The sequence below is a fragment of the Anolis carolinensis genome, chromosome 1, assembly GCF_035594765.1.
Source record: "Anolis carolinensis isolate JA03-04 chromosome 1, rAnoCar3.1.pri, whole genome shotgun sequence".
Lineage (NCBI taxonomy): Eukaryota > Metazoa > Chordata > Lepidosauria > Squamata > Dactyloidae > Anolis > Anolis carolinensis.
Window position 1 is genome coordinate 366,667,277 of NC_085841.1, and position 16,556 is coordinate 366,683,832.

At 46.6% G+C, this 16,556-nt stretch overlaps 1 protein-coding gene and 1 long non-coding RNA gene across 3 annotated transcripts; one reads left to right on the forward strand and one right to left on the reverse strand.

Annotated features, from left to right (window-relative positions):
- Positions 1-8,491: 8,491 nt before the first annotated feature.
- LOC134295629 (uncharacterized) lies at positions 8,492-9,054 on the reverse strand. The gene is made up of 2 exons (XR_010002259.1): positions 8,941-9,054; positions 8,492-8,703 (listed from the first exon to the last, which is right to left on the reverse strand). It is a non-coding gene; the product is annotated as an uncharacterized LOC134295629 (long non-coding RNA).
- Positions 9,055-9,103: 49 nt separating this feature from the next.
- LOC134295628 (microtubule-associated protein futsch-like) lies at positions 9,104-14,446 on the forward strand. 2 transcript variants are annotated; one of them, XM_062968724.1, is made up of 2 exons: positions 9,104-12,452; positions 12,498-14,446. In XM_062968724.1, the coding sequence occupies exons 1-2, from the start codon at positions 9,384-9,386 to the stop codon at positions 14,109-14,111; spliced, it is 4,683 nt and encodes a 1,560-aa protein (XP_062824794.1). In that variant the 5' UTR covers positions 9,104-9,383; the 3' UTR covers positions 14,112-14,446. The 2 variants fall into 2 exon arrangements, with proteins under 2 accessions (XP_062824794.1, XP_062824795.1); XM_062968725.1 differs by having other exon boundaries at positions 9,104-12,398.
- The last annotated feature ends 2,110 nt before the right edge of the window (positions 14,447-16,556 follow it).

The following is a 16,556-nucleotide window of genomic DNA, read 5'->3' on the forward strand; positions in this document are numbered from 1 at the left end:
GCGGGGGAGGAGGAAAGGAATGCGGCCAGGGTCTCTTTTAATGGAATTGATGGCTCTGTTCCTGCTTGCTTGGATTAGAACAATGGGTTTCAGCTGAGCACACAATGGGTGCCTGAGGTGTTGGCACAGTCTCAATGGATTCCCAGGGAGGAGGTGTAATCAGGTGACTGGGATCAGGAAGTACGAAGGCTATCCAGAAAGTACATTACATTTTGGAATTAAAAATGAATAAAGTATAGGAGAAAACATTTACCATGTGCAGTTAAAAGCCACACCCAAATACCACTTCTCAACATAGTCGCCATTCAAATCTAGGCACTTATCATAGCGATAAATGAACTTGGCAACTCCTTCCCCACAAAACTCTGCCGCCTCCGTCCTCAACCACTTGTTTCCAACAATCGGGGAATGGCTGGCAACACAGCGTTTTGGCAACGCTGCGCAGCTGCAGGAAGGGGGAAGGGTTGAGGACAGAGGCGGCAGAATTTAGTAGGGAAGGAGTTGCCAAGCTCATACATCGCTATGATAAGTGCCTAGATTTGAATGGCAACTACATGAGATGTGGTATTTGGGTGTGGCTTTCAACTGCATATGGTAAATGTTTTCTCCTATACTTTGTTCATTTTTAATTCCAAAACGTAATGTACTTTCTGGATAACCCTCATATTACCAGGACTGCAGTCTGACAACACTTTGTAACAAAATCTGAAAAAAAATGTTCCTATAGTTTGAAAATGTTATTTTCTGTTTAATCATGCAATACTTACTTTGAAAGTTGTCATTTCACTACAGAAACTTCATTTTTTGTGGCAGAGCCAAACTCTGTTGAATTGGCTGAGACTCAATGAGATATTCATTGAAAAATGAGAGCAAAATGTGCTGCAGGATGTCCCTCCCACTGTTGCACCAGACTCCTGAAACACCTTTTCACCACAAACCACACTCTGTCCAGATAATCCAGTAAGTAAAAGTTTATTTAGAGAAGAGTATATAAAAAATAAGCATATTCGAAAAAGAGAATCAAAGTTTAAAAGGTTATTTCCGAGATAGCCGAGAGTCCACAATGCTTTCAAATACAGTCTCCAGAGTCGATCCAAAAATATATCCATAAACAAGATAGCATGAATCCAAGGCAGACAACCTTTGCAACACATGAACTAGAAGCAATAATAAGCTTAGGAAACTTGAATACCTGAATTCCAAGAACACAGGACCAAAAACCGAGAACTGTTCAGAAGAAACCACGTTAAAAGGCCTCAATCTCTCCCATGACATCATCCCTCGCACACCCGCTTCTCCTCTCCTTATCTCTAAGCCTCTGGGAAAAGCGAGTCTGTCACTATTGCTTGCTCTGTCTCCGCAATTCCAAGCGCCTTGGCCTGGACAAGCCTTCATCTTCCACATTTCTCTTAGCCTGCACTTGTGGCAGTTTCTCATGAGAACTGATATTGCAGTCTTGTGGAAATGGCCAGGAGATCCCAAAGTCACTCTCTCCAATCTTCTATCCTCCTCTGGACCTCTGAATCTATCCCAGCATCCCCTTCCTCATCTTCTGAGCACTCAGAATCTGACCAGGCTACAACACCTGCAGGAACCAAGTTTTGGCAGTTTAATAAACTCTGTGTTGTCGAATTAATAAACTCTTTCCATGTTTCATAACAGAACCAATTAGGAAATTACATTTATAGCCCAGGAACAAAAATGATGATATATATAGTGTAATATCTTGGGACTAGTTGCCCTTGATGGTCCTTGCCCTTTCCAAGTTTAGCCCCAAATCCCCGCTGATTTGGCCCCAAATTGCATGGGTTTGGGGCAGACGGCCATGCTAACACGTCTTGTCCCTTTCTCCTTAATAACGGCAGCGTTTCTCACAGGTGAAGCGAATGAGGATAATAAAGCAGGAGCAGCACTTTGTTAAAAAGAGGGTAATTTAATTTTAATGCTTTTGGAGAGCTCTTCCCTTTCCCTTTTAAAAATAGGAGCCTCCAGCTATTCTCCCTTATTGGACAAGCCAGACGACATGTTAACATTAAGCGGAGCTATTTCGACGGCATTTATTCGCCCTCCACTTGCGCTATCACATCCTCCTGGAAGTCAGGGAGCTTATTGTGTTTGGGCTGCCAGCCATGTGGAGGGCTTCGCAAGCTCACTTCTTTGGCAGAAAAGGAGGCAAAGGAGGAGAAAAACAGAGAGGCAAAGGGAGCCCTGCCTTTGCGTCATTTCAACAGCCGCCCTTATTCATCACAATACAGTCATTATTTCAATATAGGCTCCACTTAAGTGACTCAGACTCACAAAAGGAACTAAGGCTGTGTCTACAACTGTAGAATGAGTGGGATTTGTAGTTTTATGAGGCCTTGAGCCTTTTTTGCCAAAGAGTGCCGGCATCTCCCCAAACTTACTTACTTGCTTACTTACTTACTTACTAAGGCAATCCCTTGCTCTCCGAGTATGGTGGCCTTCCAAGTGTAGGGTCTCGGTGGTGGATACATAGGTGACTGTGGAGCCCTATTCTTGACCCGCATGTTCTTCTGCAGTGAGGACATCGGAAGGCAGTCCTGGTCAGGGTTGGCTTAATGTACCTTCTTCCTCTTGGTACGTTTCTTCCTTCATTCATGCCTCTTTGAATTCCACAGCACTGCTAGTCACAGCTGACCTCCAGTTAGAGCACTCAAGGGCCAGGGCTTCCCAGTATTGTGACTCAGCAGTAGTAACAGAGTGAAGTTGAAGAAGGGGATTTTGGGTTACAGATGCAGGAGTCAGATGATGGGATGCAAGATTAATTCCAGGATGATGTCATGGGGATGGGGAATCATGGAGTTACACAAGCTGGTTCAGAAGTGGATGAACTCCTGAACCAGCCTGTCACAGATGAAAACCAGGGAGACATTCCCATGGGAAATAATGAGCTTGATTTGTCTCAGGCTCCTGTTCAGGTGCAAGACAATGAACTGTTTGGCCTTGACAGTCAAGAAGCTCCATTGCTATCTCGGGCAGATCGTTTGCAATGGAAAGGAATGCATCAGCGTAGCCTGAGATTAGCTGGGAAACGGGAGGCCACTGAAGGGAAGAGAAATGCATTTTTGGGTTGCTTTTAAAACTGTGTGTTGGGAGACAAATCTCTGTCAAAGCAAATTCTCGCTTCATCAAAGTGGATGGTCTATGTCTCCATGCTTTGGAAATACTCCTGCTCGTGAATCCTTGTAACCTGTGGACTATTGTATCTCTGGGAATAGACTTTTGCTTTTTGTCTATGGATCATTGGATTTATTGACTTTATTTTACAACTACTTTGGGAACTATATTTTTGCCTGCTTTGATACTATATATATACTGCTTTTGCTCAATAAAACTACAAAAGACTATCTTCTGTGTGTGGCTTGGTGTCAATAGCAAGGTGAACTATTCTGAGGTGCGACACCCAGTTCTCTCTCGGTGTCAATGGCACAGTTTTTAAGGTTAGCTTAAAACTTTAAACTTAGTGCTATGCAATCCCAGGAGTCCCCAAACTACGACTCCTGGGATTGCATAGCAGTAAGCAATGCCTGCTAAAGTGGTGTCAAACTGCATTAAGTCTACAGTCTAGATGCACAAGTCTTAATTCATGTGAACTGCAAACCAAGGTGGTGTTCAGCAAGCACTGGGCAAAGGTTGAACTTTGCCATAGCTTCACAGACAGAAAAAAAAATTCTTAGAGACTCGGGTACAAATTCCTATTCAGCCTTGGAAATCTACAATCCTCTTTTATCATCAAAGGGAAGTTATGGCCAACCCCTTCTGAAGAAATCATAGTAGGAGAAGCTATGCAAAGGGTGCACTGACACTGTAGAATGGGTGCAGTTTGAGCCCTCTTTAACTCCCATAGCTCAATGCTATGGAATCCAAGAAGATGAAGCTTGACAAAGGCCCCTTCTACATGGCCATATAATCCAGTTCAACGTAGATAATCTGGATTTTACATGGCAGCGTAGAAGGGGCCAAAGTCTTTAACCCTCTCTGCCAAAGAGTGCTAGTGCCTTCCCAAACTATAAGATTCCACTGGACAGATATATTGTGTGTGTGTGTGTGTGTGTGTGTGTGTGTGTGTGTGTGTGTGTGTGTATGAATGAGTGTGTATTAGAGTTGTGCAAAAATTTGGAATTAGATCGGAGCTCATATCTGATTCGTTAAATTTTGGCATACGAAGGTGAGTTCCGAGGCATACAGGAAAGGTGGGTGGGGAATTTAGAATCTGAATCACTTACCTATTTTTTCGGAAATGTGCTGTAACATTCAGATGCCTCCCAAGGTTAGTTTAATTTTCACTAAAATCATCAAGCAACTTAAGCTAGGAGATAGAAGCCCCTGAAGTTTCCCCAATAGTTGCATTACGTGATTTGGGAAGCAGGGAGCCAAATGCCAAACTACATTTCCCAGTATGCCTAGGGAGGAGAATGCGCCAATCGGGAGAGGAGAGAGAAAATTATCCCTCCCCTTAAACTGTTAGTTTTTCTCAAAACTTAAAAAAAAATCCCTTAAATTAGTAGATGCATTAGTATTTCTGAAAGTTGGGGGGGGATGATCCCTGCTATCTTGTGTCATTGGATAGAAAATTCAAGGAGATTGTTCTCGTAGTTTTTTTAAAATGTTAAAAACTTTAGAAATTCACCAAAAATCCATGGATACTTTATGAAATGTGGTGGGCTAATAGTGGTAAATGTGTTCTAGCACTGCAGCAAATTTCATCAGAATATCTCAAAAAATGAGGGAGATAGAAGCCCCTGAAGTTTCCCCACTGCCAGTGATGTTTTCATATTGCGCATGCGCGACTGCCATTAACGAAGTACTTACGAATATTTGGAAATTTCATAAAGTTTCGAATTTTTTACTCCCAAAATTCGGAAAGGACTTTAGAAATGAAGCGCCAGTGCCCCCTACTTTTGAACACAGTTTAGAGCCAGTTTTTTTTTGGATCTCACATGCCATATATATATAAGGCTTTCATGGCCAGAATCACTGGGTTGCTCTGAGTTTTCTGGACTGTCTGGCCATGTTCCAGCAGCATTCTCTCCTGACATTTCACCTGCATCTGTGGCTTATGGCATCCTCAGAGGTTCTGTATATATCGCAAGGATTGTAATTTGCACAGCTCTTATTTCCAGAAGATTCTTCCAAATGTTCACGTGGTATCTCTTTTCCTGCAGTTTGAACCCATGTTTCCATTGTGTGCTAGTCTCCAGAGAAGCTGAGAACAAGCCTCCTCAATGGGACATCTTTTCAAATATGTAAACATGGCTCTCATCTCCCTTCTCAACCTTCTCTTCTGGAGGCTAAACATCCCCAGTTCCCTTAGTCAATACTCAGAGGGATTCATGAGTCCCAGACCTTTGACCATTCCATCTTGCCCATCTCCTTCTTGAATTGCCTTGCCTAGAACTGGACGCGGGATCATCCCAGGTGAGATTTGATCAAAGCAGAAGAGAGTGGGACTAGGACTTCTCTAGATCTGGGTACTAGATGTCAGGAAAGGGGTAAATTGAGACACACATTGACCTTCCGTCTCAATTTACCTTCTTCTCCGGCAATCTAGCAATCTGCTTAGTTGCAAAGAAATAAGTCCACACTTCTCAGCTGTTCTTATCCTTATTGATGTAATTTAGAATATTTACATAGTTCTGCCGGAGTGTAACATCTAAGCATCCGACATGATTGATGGCCACAAGTGAAGCTCACTATCTCTCAATTGTCGCCTCCCACATTCCAGAGCAATGACTAATGTCCTGTTACGTATCCGGAAACTGCACAGTTTCCCTCTAGCAATAACTCTCTACTCTATGTATTTAACTCTTACACTATTGGAATGCTGCATTACTTGCACATTACAGGCACACACAATCAACTTGCTTTAAACCAGAAGTGAAATTTCAAAACTACACAATACAATACTCTAACACTAGACTCCCATAGATACAGAAAAGAATCACATTGGCTTTCTTAGCTGCTGCATCACATGGTTGGCTCATGCTCAGCTTGTGCTCTACCAAGACAATACAAGATATTCCTGCTTTAAGGCAGGCCTGGGCAAACTTGGGCCCTCCCAGGTGTTTTGGACTTCAACTCCCACAATTCCTAACAGCCTACCGGCTGTTAGGAATTGTGGGAGTTGAAGTCCAAAACACCTGGAGGGCCCAAGTTTGCCCAGGTCTGCTATAAGGAAACCATGGCCTAATCCAGATACTTTCCATCTGTGGAGTATTTTCACTTTACTTTAATAATTAAGTTTTAAACAAGGCAATTCCCCACTTTGGTTGTTCGGGCTCTCGAGGGGACACCCGTAATAGAATAACGATCGCCACCGTCTCCTGACATCCTTTGCAATTTATGCACCTATTAACAACCCCAACCCAGGGAGACCTCCCTCCTGATGTTCCAGGCTGGTGCCTTTCTTAAATTTCCCCTTGGAGATATTAAGGGTTTTTGCAACTCTCAGGCTGTCCTGATGTGCCCAGGCCTATTGGGAAAACAGAGACAGATGAAGCACATCCATTGCAGAGTCAGACTATGTTTCTCCTGAAAGCCATTAGGATTTGGAGATCAATCCAAATCCCTCCTGACTCAAGAATCATAGTGGAGACTCATATATTCTAGTTCAAAGCTGATAATCTGGGATGAGATCCTAGGATACAGGGCAATGTAGATCAGCCTGAGTCAGATCATTCATTGGGCTGACTTGGCCCCATTGTCTGGAATCTGTTAAGGTCATTTTGGATCCTGATCCTGACCTTCCAAATTTGGTGTCATCTGCTATTTTGGTCTGCATGCACTCTATTCCATAATTATTTGTTCCTACAAAAGCAGACCAATACAATCCATGGAATTTACAGATACAATCTGTAGAATGTAGGCAAATCTCAGTTGATTCAAATGTAGGCAAATCTCAGTTGATTTAATAGATCCATTCTGGTTGGGAGTAACACTTGGATTTAGCCACATAAAGCAACCATTACACATGTCATCAGGGATGAAGTGAGGCCAGGACTGACTGAGGATTGTCTTTATTTGATTATCAGTCCTAAGAAGCCTCAGCCAATAACCATGGCCCATGGTCAGTGGTTTTGGAAGATGAAGTCCACCTAAAAAGATGTAAGCCTGAGGTTGCATCTACACTGTTGAATTAATGCAGTTTGACACCACTTTAAGTACTTTGAGTCAATACTCTTGAAATCATACCTCACCAAACTCCCACGATTCTATAGCATTAAACCATGCTGTTCTGGCGCTGTTCTGAGTCCAAATTGTTGTTTTATAGACAAGTGGTTTTATTTTGTATTGTACTCTGTGTTTATTTTATGCGTTGTAAGCAGCCCCTAGTCCCTTTGCGGAGATGGAGGCGAGGTACAAAAATAAAATAATAATAATAATAATAATAATAATTATTATTATTATTATTATTATTATTATTATTATTATTATTACCATGGCAGTTAAAGTGTCCTTGGGATTGAAATTCGAGAACTGTACCCATTAAATTACAATTGTTTTCATCGCAAGCTGTCATTTGTTGCATGCCTTCATGTCATTTCAACTTATGGCAATGCTATCATGAGTGTTTCATGGTGGCTTATTGGCAAATTGTGTGTCATTGTTGTCCCCTGAGACTGAGAAAGTGTGATGTGACCCACATCAACCAGTGAGTTTCCATGGCCAAGCAGGGAATTGATCCCTGGGCTTCTGGAGTTCTAGGCTAACTAGACTGCATTTGCCAAGTCCTCGTTAAACAAATACCATAATATTTAAACAGAGTCCTGATAATAACACAAAGGCAGCCCAAAACTTAAGTTCTTGGGGCTTAGTGTTATAGCACACAACAATTGTTGGGAGTGATACATTGTCGGAATTGAAAGTCCAAATATAGAACTCCAAAGAGTTCTAGAGTGTATAGAGCAGCAAGAATCCTAATTCCAGAGTCAAGAAAGCCAGAAGGTCAAAGGTAGCTGAGTCCAAGGCGGAAGGGAGCATCCAAAACACAAAAGTCCAAGCTCCAATCTAGAGCAGGCATGGGCCAACTTGGGCCCTCCTGCCAGGTGTTTCGGACTGCATCTCCCACCATTCCTAACTTCTTTGGAGCTTCTCAAACAGAGGATGGAACAGGCATGGCCAAGCTTCCTAGACACAGTGTAGACCAGGCATGGGCAAACTTCAGCCCTCCAGATGTTTTGGACTTCAACTCCCACCATTCCCTTTCCTTTTCCCCCTCAGCCACTTAAGCGGCTTAAGATCTATGGCAGGCATCCTCAGAAGTTGTGAGGTTTCTCCATACCTCACAACCTCTGAGGATGCCTGCCATAGATGTGGGCGAAACATCAGGAGAGAATACTTCTGGAACATGGCCATACAGCCCAAAAACACACACACAACAACCCCCAACAAACAATACCTTTGGCATTGTTTCAATCCAACCTCCCCACAGCATTGGCTGAAATAGATAAAGCTTTTTCAAGCATCCGTATTGATGGAACTCCAGAATTTCACAGAAAAAAGACAAGATGTCCATGAGCAATATCTAATGTATACATGGTAAACCTTATCTGAAGTCTGTGTGACCAGCAAAAGATGTATCCAGAGCTTGTTTGTTGTTGATGTTCTTAGGATCTGGTAGTGTAGGTAATCATAACATCTGGTTGTTGGTCCAGGGCACGCAATATTGCATTTACGTCATTTCTAGGAGAACACACATGACAAATGTGCTCAGCAAACCATACGGGCCATGGGGAGACGTCTGCTATTGTCATGATGGAGTTGATCAGGCTCACCAAAACAGACTACCATACAGGTGACTCTTTGATTCTTGTTTATACCAACCCCAGCAGCATTGCTTCCATCAGTACAATGCCTGGCCTCAGAGGATCACCCAATCCAACCACCACAGAAAGGTAGTGCCATGGTGGGACGTCATACCTATCTTACCCCACTTCCAAATGTTTCCAAGCTGAGGGTTCTGTCTAGTGGTACATTGCTCAGATCCTGGCTCTTGTACAATAAACGGACAGATGGAAGGAGCTGAATGTTCAGTGACATCATAGATATATGTCCTCCAACCTCTGAAACTTCTAGAACAATACGGTAGTTATTGGCAACAGGGATAAAGGAAGTGGAAGAGAAGAAAAAGAAGGCCACGCCCAGAATGAAATACTGCATCCCACAGCTACCCCTTCTAATAGGAGAGCCATGAAACCATCTGGGACTGAGGAAACTATTTGGAAAGAACAGCCCTGAGTTAAGTCCAAAGGGAAGAAGGGAATAAGATTGTCACCAAAACGCTATATCTGGACCCAAAGGAAACTCTTGAAAGCGCTATCTTCAACAACGCCGTGGCATAGCCATAAGCTTATGGAGGAAGAATGGATGAATCCGAGACCCCCCTTGACCCTGATGCAGTTGAGAACAACAAAGCGAGTGAAGAAAAGATAGACATAGAGGAACAGAAAGATAACGATGAGCCCATTGAGGAGGGGCAACACCAAGAAAGTGGAGATAGCGTCCCTGCAGTGGAAGAAGATGTTCCTGAGACAGAGGACCGGGTTCCACTGGTGGAGAGCAAAGTGAGCCTTCCCCCAGACCTAAATGATCAGATTGGCTCCGCTCCTGCCAGTAAAACTGGAAGCGTAGTGTCAGTCAGGAAACAGTCAGAAAGTGACCAGCAGCCCCTGGCTCAAGAAGAGCAACCCCCAGGCCAAGAATCACGGCGTGGCAGTCAAGTTCCTGGTGAAGAATTGCGGCGTGGCAGTCAGGTTGCTGGCCAAGAATCGCGGCGTGGCAGTCAGGTTGCTGGCCAAGAATCGCGGCGTGGCAGTCAGGTTGCTGGCCAAGAATCGCGGCGTGGCAGTCAGGTTGCTGGCCAAGAACCGCGGCGTGGCAGTCAGGTTGCTGGCCAAGAATCGCGGCGTGGCAGTCAGGTTGCTGGTGAAGAATTGCGGCGTGGCAGTCAGGTTGCTGGCCAAGAATCACGGCGTGGCAGTCAGGTTGCTGGCGAAGAATTGCGGCGTGGCAGTCAGGTTGCTGGTGAAGAATTGCGGCGTGGCAGTCAGGTTGCTGGCCAAGAATCACGGCGTGGCAGTCAGGTTGCTGGCCAAGAATCACGGCGTGGCAGTCAGGTTGCTGGTGAAGAATTGCGGCGTGGCAGTCAGGTTGCTGGCCAAGAATCACGGCGTGGCAGTCAAATTCTGAGGCAAGATTCACGTCATGGCAGTCAACAGCCTGGGCAAGAATCACGTCGTGGTAGTCAATCTTCTGTCCAGGGTTCACGTCGTGGCAGTCAAGTCCCAGGGGACATATCTCAAGAGCTTCCTGGGCAAGAATCGCGCCGTGGAACTCAGCCCGCATTGGAGGAATTCCAAGAAAATCAAGAGCTCCCTGGGGATGGGTCACGCCGTGGCAGTCAGCTCCCAGGAGAAATATCTCAGGAGCCTCCTGGCCCAGGATCACGGCGTGAAAGTCAATTGGCAACTGAGAAACCTGAGAAAGACCAACAGCTCCTTGGTGAAGAGTCACATCATGATATTCAGCCACCCAGCCAAGAATTGCAGATCTCACAGAGTCGGAAATCTATCAGTGAAGTGGAAACCACAGAGAACGTGACTTGGATCAGCCAAAGAACTGGGAAAGTCATGAAATGTGAGATCCAGCAGACAAGTCGGATTTGGGAACGCAAGCCACTTGCTGAAATCCTTCATCCTTTGACTAGAATGCTCCCAAAAATGTCAAGCACAGGGAAAACACCAGTTCACGTACCTTCTGAAGTTACGGAAAAGCCTATAGCGCCCCAACCCAGCATCCGAAAGTCACAGGCTGAGGCACCCCAGCCATCTAAGGAGGATGTGACTTGGGTCAGCAAAAGAACAGGAAAAGTTGTGAGATGTTCAGGTCAGCAGACCAGCAAAATCTGGGAAAAAAAACCTCTTTGTGAAATCCTTCAACGTTCTGTTCAAGAGCCACAGGTCCCAAAAGAAATGCCAGAAGAAGTTTTAGTGGTTGAACAAGAGGCCGTTCCACCTATGGAGACAAAGCCTGAACCAGCTGAAGTGGAAGAAGCTCCTTTCCAAAGTGTAGAAGACAAGGAGCCACAACACGATGAACAGTTGGTGGAGGAAGAGACAAAAGAGTCTGAAGAGATTTCTGTCCATGAGATACTGCAGACAGATAGCAAAGTGAGCATTTTTAAGCAAAAAGAATTGGTGGACCAAATAGAGCAGACAGATATCATTCCTGAAAGTGCAACATTGACCAGAAAACTAACAGGAGATAGACAGCAGCGGGAGAGTCTCCTGGCAAGGCAGGAAGCCATATGGATGGAACAGCAAGTGGAACCTACCAGTCAAGAGCCAGGAGAGCAACAAGAACCAGAAGGTGAGGTAACTCAGCAGGAACAGGAAGAGGCACCTGAGTCCCAAGAGGACAGCCAAGCACTGGAGGAAGCTGATGCCCGCAGGGAAAGTCAACCTCAGGAGACAACAGAGTCCCGAAAGGGCAGCCAACAACCAGAGGTAACAGAATCTAAAGAGGGCAGCCAGCAGGCAGAGGTCACCGAGTCCCAAAAGGACAGTCAAGAGCCAGAGGCACCAGAAGCGCCAGAGGCACCAGAAGCGCCAGAGGCACCAGAAGCACCAGAAGCACCAGAGGCACCAGAACCACCAGAGGCACCAGAACCACCAGAAGCACCAGAAGCACCAGAAGAACCAGAGGCACCAGAGGCACCAGAAGCACCAGAAGCACCAGAAGCACCAGAAGCACCAGAGGCACCAGAAGCACCAGAGGAACCAGAGGCACCAGAAGCACCAGAGGCACCAGAAGCACCAGAGGAACCAGAGGCACCAGAAGCACCAGAAGCACCAGAGGAACCAGAGACACCAGAAGCACCAGAAGCACCAGAGGCTCCAGAAGCACCAGAGGAACCAGAGGCACCAGAAGCACCAGAAGCACCAGAAGCACCAGAAGCACCAGAGGCAACAGAAGCACCAGAAGCACCAGAAGCACCGGAAGCAACAGAGGCACCAGAGGCACCAGAAGCACCAGAAGCACCAGAAGCACCAGAAGCACCAGAGGCACCAGAAGCACCAGAGGCACCAGAGGCACCAGAAGCACCAGAGGCACCAGAAGCACTAGAAGTACCAGAAGTACCAGAAGCACCAGAAGCACCAGAAGCACCAGAAACACCAGAAGCACCAGAAGCACCAGAAGCACCAGAAGCACCAGAGGCACCAGAAGCACCAGAAGCACCAGAAGCACCAGAAGTACCAGAGGCACCAGAGGCACCAGAGGCACCAGAGCCACCAGAAGCACCAGAGGCACCAGAAGTACCAGAGGCACCAGAGGCACCAGAAGTACCAGAAGCACCAGAAGCACCAGAGGCACCAGAGGCGCCAGAAGCACCAGAGGCAACAGAAGCAACAGAAGCACCAGAGGCACCAGAGGCACCAGGGTCCCGGAAGGGTAGCCAAGCACCAGAAGCACCAGAGGCACCAGGGTCCCGGAGGGGTAGCCAAGCACCAGAAGGACCAGGATCCCGAAAAGGCAGCCAAGCACCAGAAGTACCAGGGTCCCGGAGGGGTAGCCAAGCACCAGAAGAACCAGGATCCCGAAAAGGCAGCCAAGCAGCAGAAGTACCCGGGTCCCGGAGGGGTAGCCAAGCACCAGAGGCACCAGGATCCCGAAAAGGCAGCCAAGCACCAGAAGTACCAGGGTCCCGGAAAGGTAGTGAAGCACCAGATGTACCAGGGTCCCGGAGGGGTAGCCAAGCACCAGAAGTACCAGGGTCCCGAAAAGGCAGCCAAGCACCAGAAGTACCAGGGTCCCGGAAAGGTAGTGAAGCACCAGATGTACCAGGGTCCCGGAAGGGTAGCCAAGCACCAGAAGTACCAGGATCCCGGCGGGGTAGCCAAGCACCAGAAGTACCAGGATCCCGGCGGGGTAGCCAAGCACCAGAAGTACCAGGATCCCGGCGGGGTAGCCAAGCACCAGAAGTACCAGGGTCCCGGAGAGGGAGTCAAGCACCAGAAGTACCAGGGTCCCGAAGAGGAAGTCAAGCACCAGAAGTACCAGGGTCTCGAAGAGGCAGCCAATCAGTACCAGGGCCCCGGAAGGGTAGCGTGGCACCAGAGGTAACAGAGTCCCGAAAGAGCATCCAACAGCCAGAGGTAATGGAGTCCCGGAGGGGTAGCCAAGCACCAGAGGTACCAGGGTCCCGGAAGGCAAGCCAACAGCCAGAAGTAACAGAGTCCCGGAAGAGCATCCAAGCACCAGAAGGACCAGGGTCCCGAAAAGTCAGCCAGGCACCAGAGGTAGTGGAATCCCAAGTGGACAGTCAACAAGCAAAGGTAACAGAAGCTCCAAAGGAGACCCAGCCAGCTATGCCTCCATGTGAAATAACTGAAGAACCCCATGTTTCTGAAAGTCAGCATACTCTAGAAGGCTTGATCTCCTTTATAGGAGAGGAAAAAGGTATACAGACCTACAGCATAATTTCTCTACAAGATGGCATCTGGCTGAACAGAAAAACGGGAAAGTTTTTGGTGAGTCACGGCCAGCAGACAAGGGTCACCTCACTCCTGAGCTTTAGCCAAATGGCCTCCGAAGGAGATGAAGGCCTTCTGAAAGTACTTGGTGTTGTGAGTGAAACTGGGGATGCAGACGCAGCAGGAAGAGTTCAAAAGAGTGAAGCAGTGGCCGATAATGACCAGCCACCCACCCAGGACCGAGAATCCCACCGTGGCAGCCAGCAAACCCCAACGCAAGAGCTGCAGCAGGATGACCTGAGTCCTGATGGTCCGGAGCATCCTGAAGGAGAAGAAACTGCTGTGGATGAGGCAGAGAAGGACCTGGAAGAAGGAGAATTTGCTGAGGATACAGACGACCTGGATAAACTAAGTCGCCACTTGAGTGCTGCAACTTTGCAGAGCATAGCTGCCGAGGAAGAAGACGATAAGAAATCTCAGCGGACATACAGTGCTATTTCCTTACTGGAAGATGCTTGGCTCAACAAAAGAACCGGGAGGCAAGTGTTCTCCCAGGTCCTACAGACTGAAGAGTCTTCCTTCCACCAAGGAGAGCCTCTGGCTGAGAGCCAAGAGTAGACTGGGGCTCATGGTGTAACTCCATTGGGATAATATATACCAGCCTGAAAGACAAGAAGGCCTTCATGATGGTAGTAATGCTGAATGCCCAGTCTGTCCAGTGAGTAATGGACTGTTTTTGAAACTGTAGAGAGACCCAACAGGCAGAATTTTCTATAAAGGACAAGTTACCTTGAAGAGTAAGTGTGTTCCGCTGAAAAGAAGGCAGAAGATCAAATAGAGTGGGATGTGTAGGTGCCGGGGAGTTCCAGGGGAAATGATGGGCATCTTTTTGTCTGGATGACAATTCCTTAGGCTGGAAGAAGCAGAATTAAAAACAAGAATGGGGAAAGATGGACACTTTCTTGTTTCTTTATATATAGCACAAAGGTGACTTTTCATGCTAGGTTTTAGTTGAATTTTTTCACATGTCCTTAAAAAATACAAAGATGGCCACAACTATATGTGGGTTTTCCAGTGGGAAGACATAAAGGCATCCTGGCTAATATGGTCTGATGCTTCCACAGCTGAGACTAGCCCTATTAAATGATACCACTTGGAGTAGGGGTCCCCAAACCAAGGCCCGTGGGCCAGATGTGGCACTCCACGGTCATTGACCTGGCCCCTGTCCTAAACTTTAGACTTAGGGTTGACCTAAATCTGAAACAACTTGAAGGCACACAACAAAAACGATTCTAATTTTGGACTATTTCATCATAGTCTGGCCCCCCAACAGTCTGAGGGACCGTGAACTGGCCCTCCACTTAAAAAATCTGAGGACCCCTGACATGGAGGGTTCCATTACTGATGGTGGGAGCTGCAGGGGTTTTAATAAAAAAGGGGGCAGGATGATGGCAACCAAAACATTCAAGTGTTAAGTTCCTTCAAAGTTAGAAATCTGGGGACTAAAATAAAATTTCAGTGGGCTAGCTGAATTTTTATTGGGCCTTCATTTTGCCCCTCCTAAGACCTCTGTTGAAAATGCTGTATTCTTTTGTAAAAGGATCATGTTGCTGAAGAAATAGGCCTAAATCAACCAAAAGGGAGAAAGAAAGACATTTGAGCTATGTACAGGTGGAATATCCCTTGTCAAAATGATTGAGACCAGGACAGCAGTACACGTGACAGCAGGACGTGTGAAAAAGATCTTGGAGTCCTCGTGGACAACGTTAAACATGAGCCAACAATGAGATGCAGCAGCAAAAAAAGCCAATGGGATATTGGCCTGCATCAATAGGATTATAGTGTCTAGATCTGGGGAAGTCATGCTCCCCCTCTCGTCTCTTCTGCCTTGGTCAGGCCACACCTGGAATCTCACTGTGTCCCATTCTGGGCACCGCAGTTGAATGGAGATGTTGACAAGCTGGAATGTGTTCAGAAGACGGCAACTAACATGATCAAGGGTCTGGAGAACAAACCCTATGAGAAGTGGCTTCAAGAGCTGGGCATGTTTAGCCTGCAGAAGACAGGTGGAGAGGAGACATGATGAGGGCCATGCATAAATATGTGAGGGGAAGTCCTAGGGAGGAGGGAGCAAGCTTCCTTTCTGCTGCCCTGGAGACAGCTTCAAACTCCAGGAAAGGAGATTCCACCTGGACATGAGGAAGAACTTCCTCACTGTGAGAGCTGTTCAGCAATTGAACTCTCTGCCCCGGAGGGAGTGTGGTGGAGGCTCCTCTTTTGGAGGCTTTCAAGTAGAGGCTGGGTGGCCACCTATCAAGAGGGCCTTGAATGCAATTTTCCAGCTTCTTTGCAGAATGGGGTTGGGCTGTATGGCCCACCAGGTCTCTTCCAACTCTAGGATTCTATGAGTCTTGGACAGTTTGGGATCTGAGATTTTTTATTTCAGATCTTGGAATACCTGTATTTGCATATACATACTAAGGGTGTGCGAAATTCCGGATGTTGCTTAGGATTTTGGAAAAATTCAGCGATTTGGAGGTACAAACGAACCACTGAAATACGAAGCGGGAAGGACCTTCCAATACATTTACGAATCGAAACAGATTTTGGAGAACTTTGTTAAACTGATTTAACACATTACTCCATTGCTTCAGGGTGAGAGGCTGTAGGGGAGGGGGGGGGGGAGGCTGGCTGACTTGATTGACAAGGGCAGCTGAATGCTGGTTTTTTTCCTTGTCAGCCAATCAGAGAAGAAAGCCGATCACATGGTTTATTGCAAAGTGGTCTATATACAGCCATGCTCAGCATCTCCATTTTCCGTGGTGATGGCGTGGCATTTGCAAGAGAGAGAAAATGTGTCCTCCTCCTTTAGCTCCATTGAGTTTCTGCCTATTGTTCCTGCTTCTTAAAACCCACAGGAGCCCTGGGAGCTAGCTTAGCCTTTTGGGAATTCCCTTTCTTTGTGTCCCTTCATCAACATCCAGTCTATTTCTCTTCCACTGCTGAAATTATCCAACTTTTATTTTCCAAATTCCTCTATGGTGGGCATGGGATTGGCGGGGC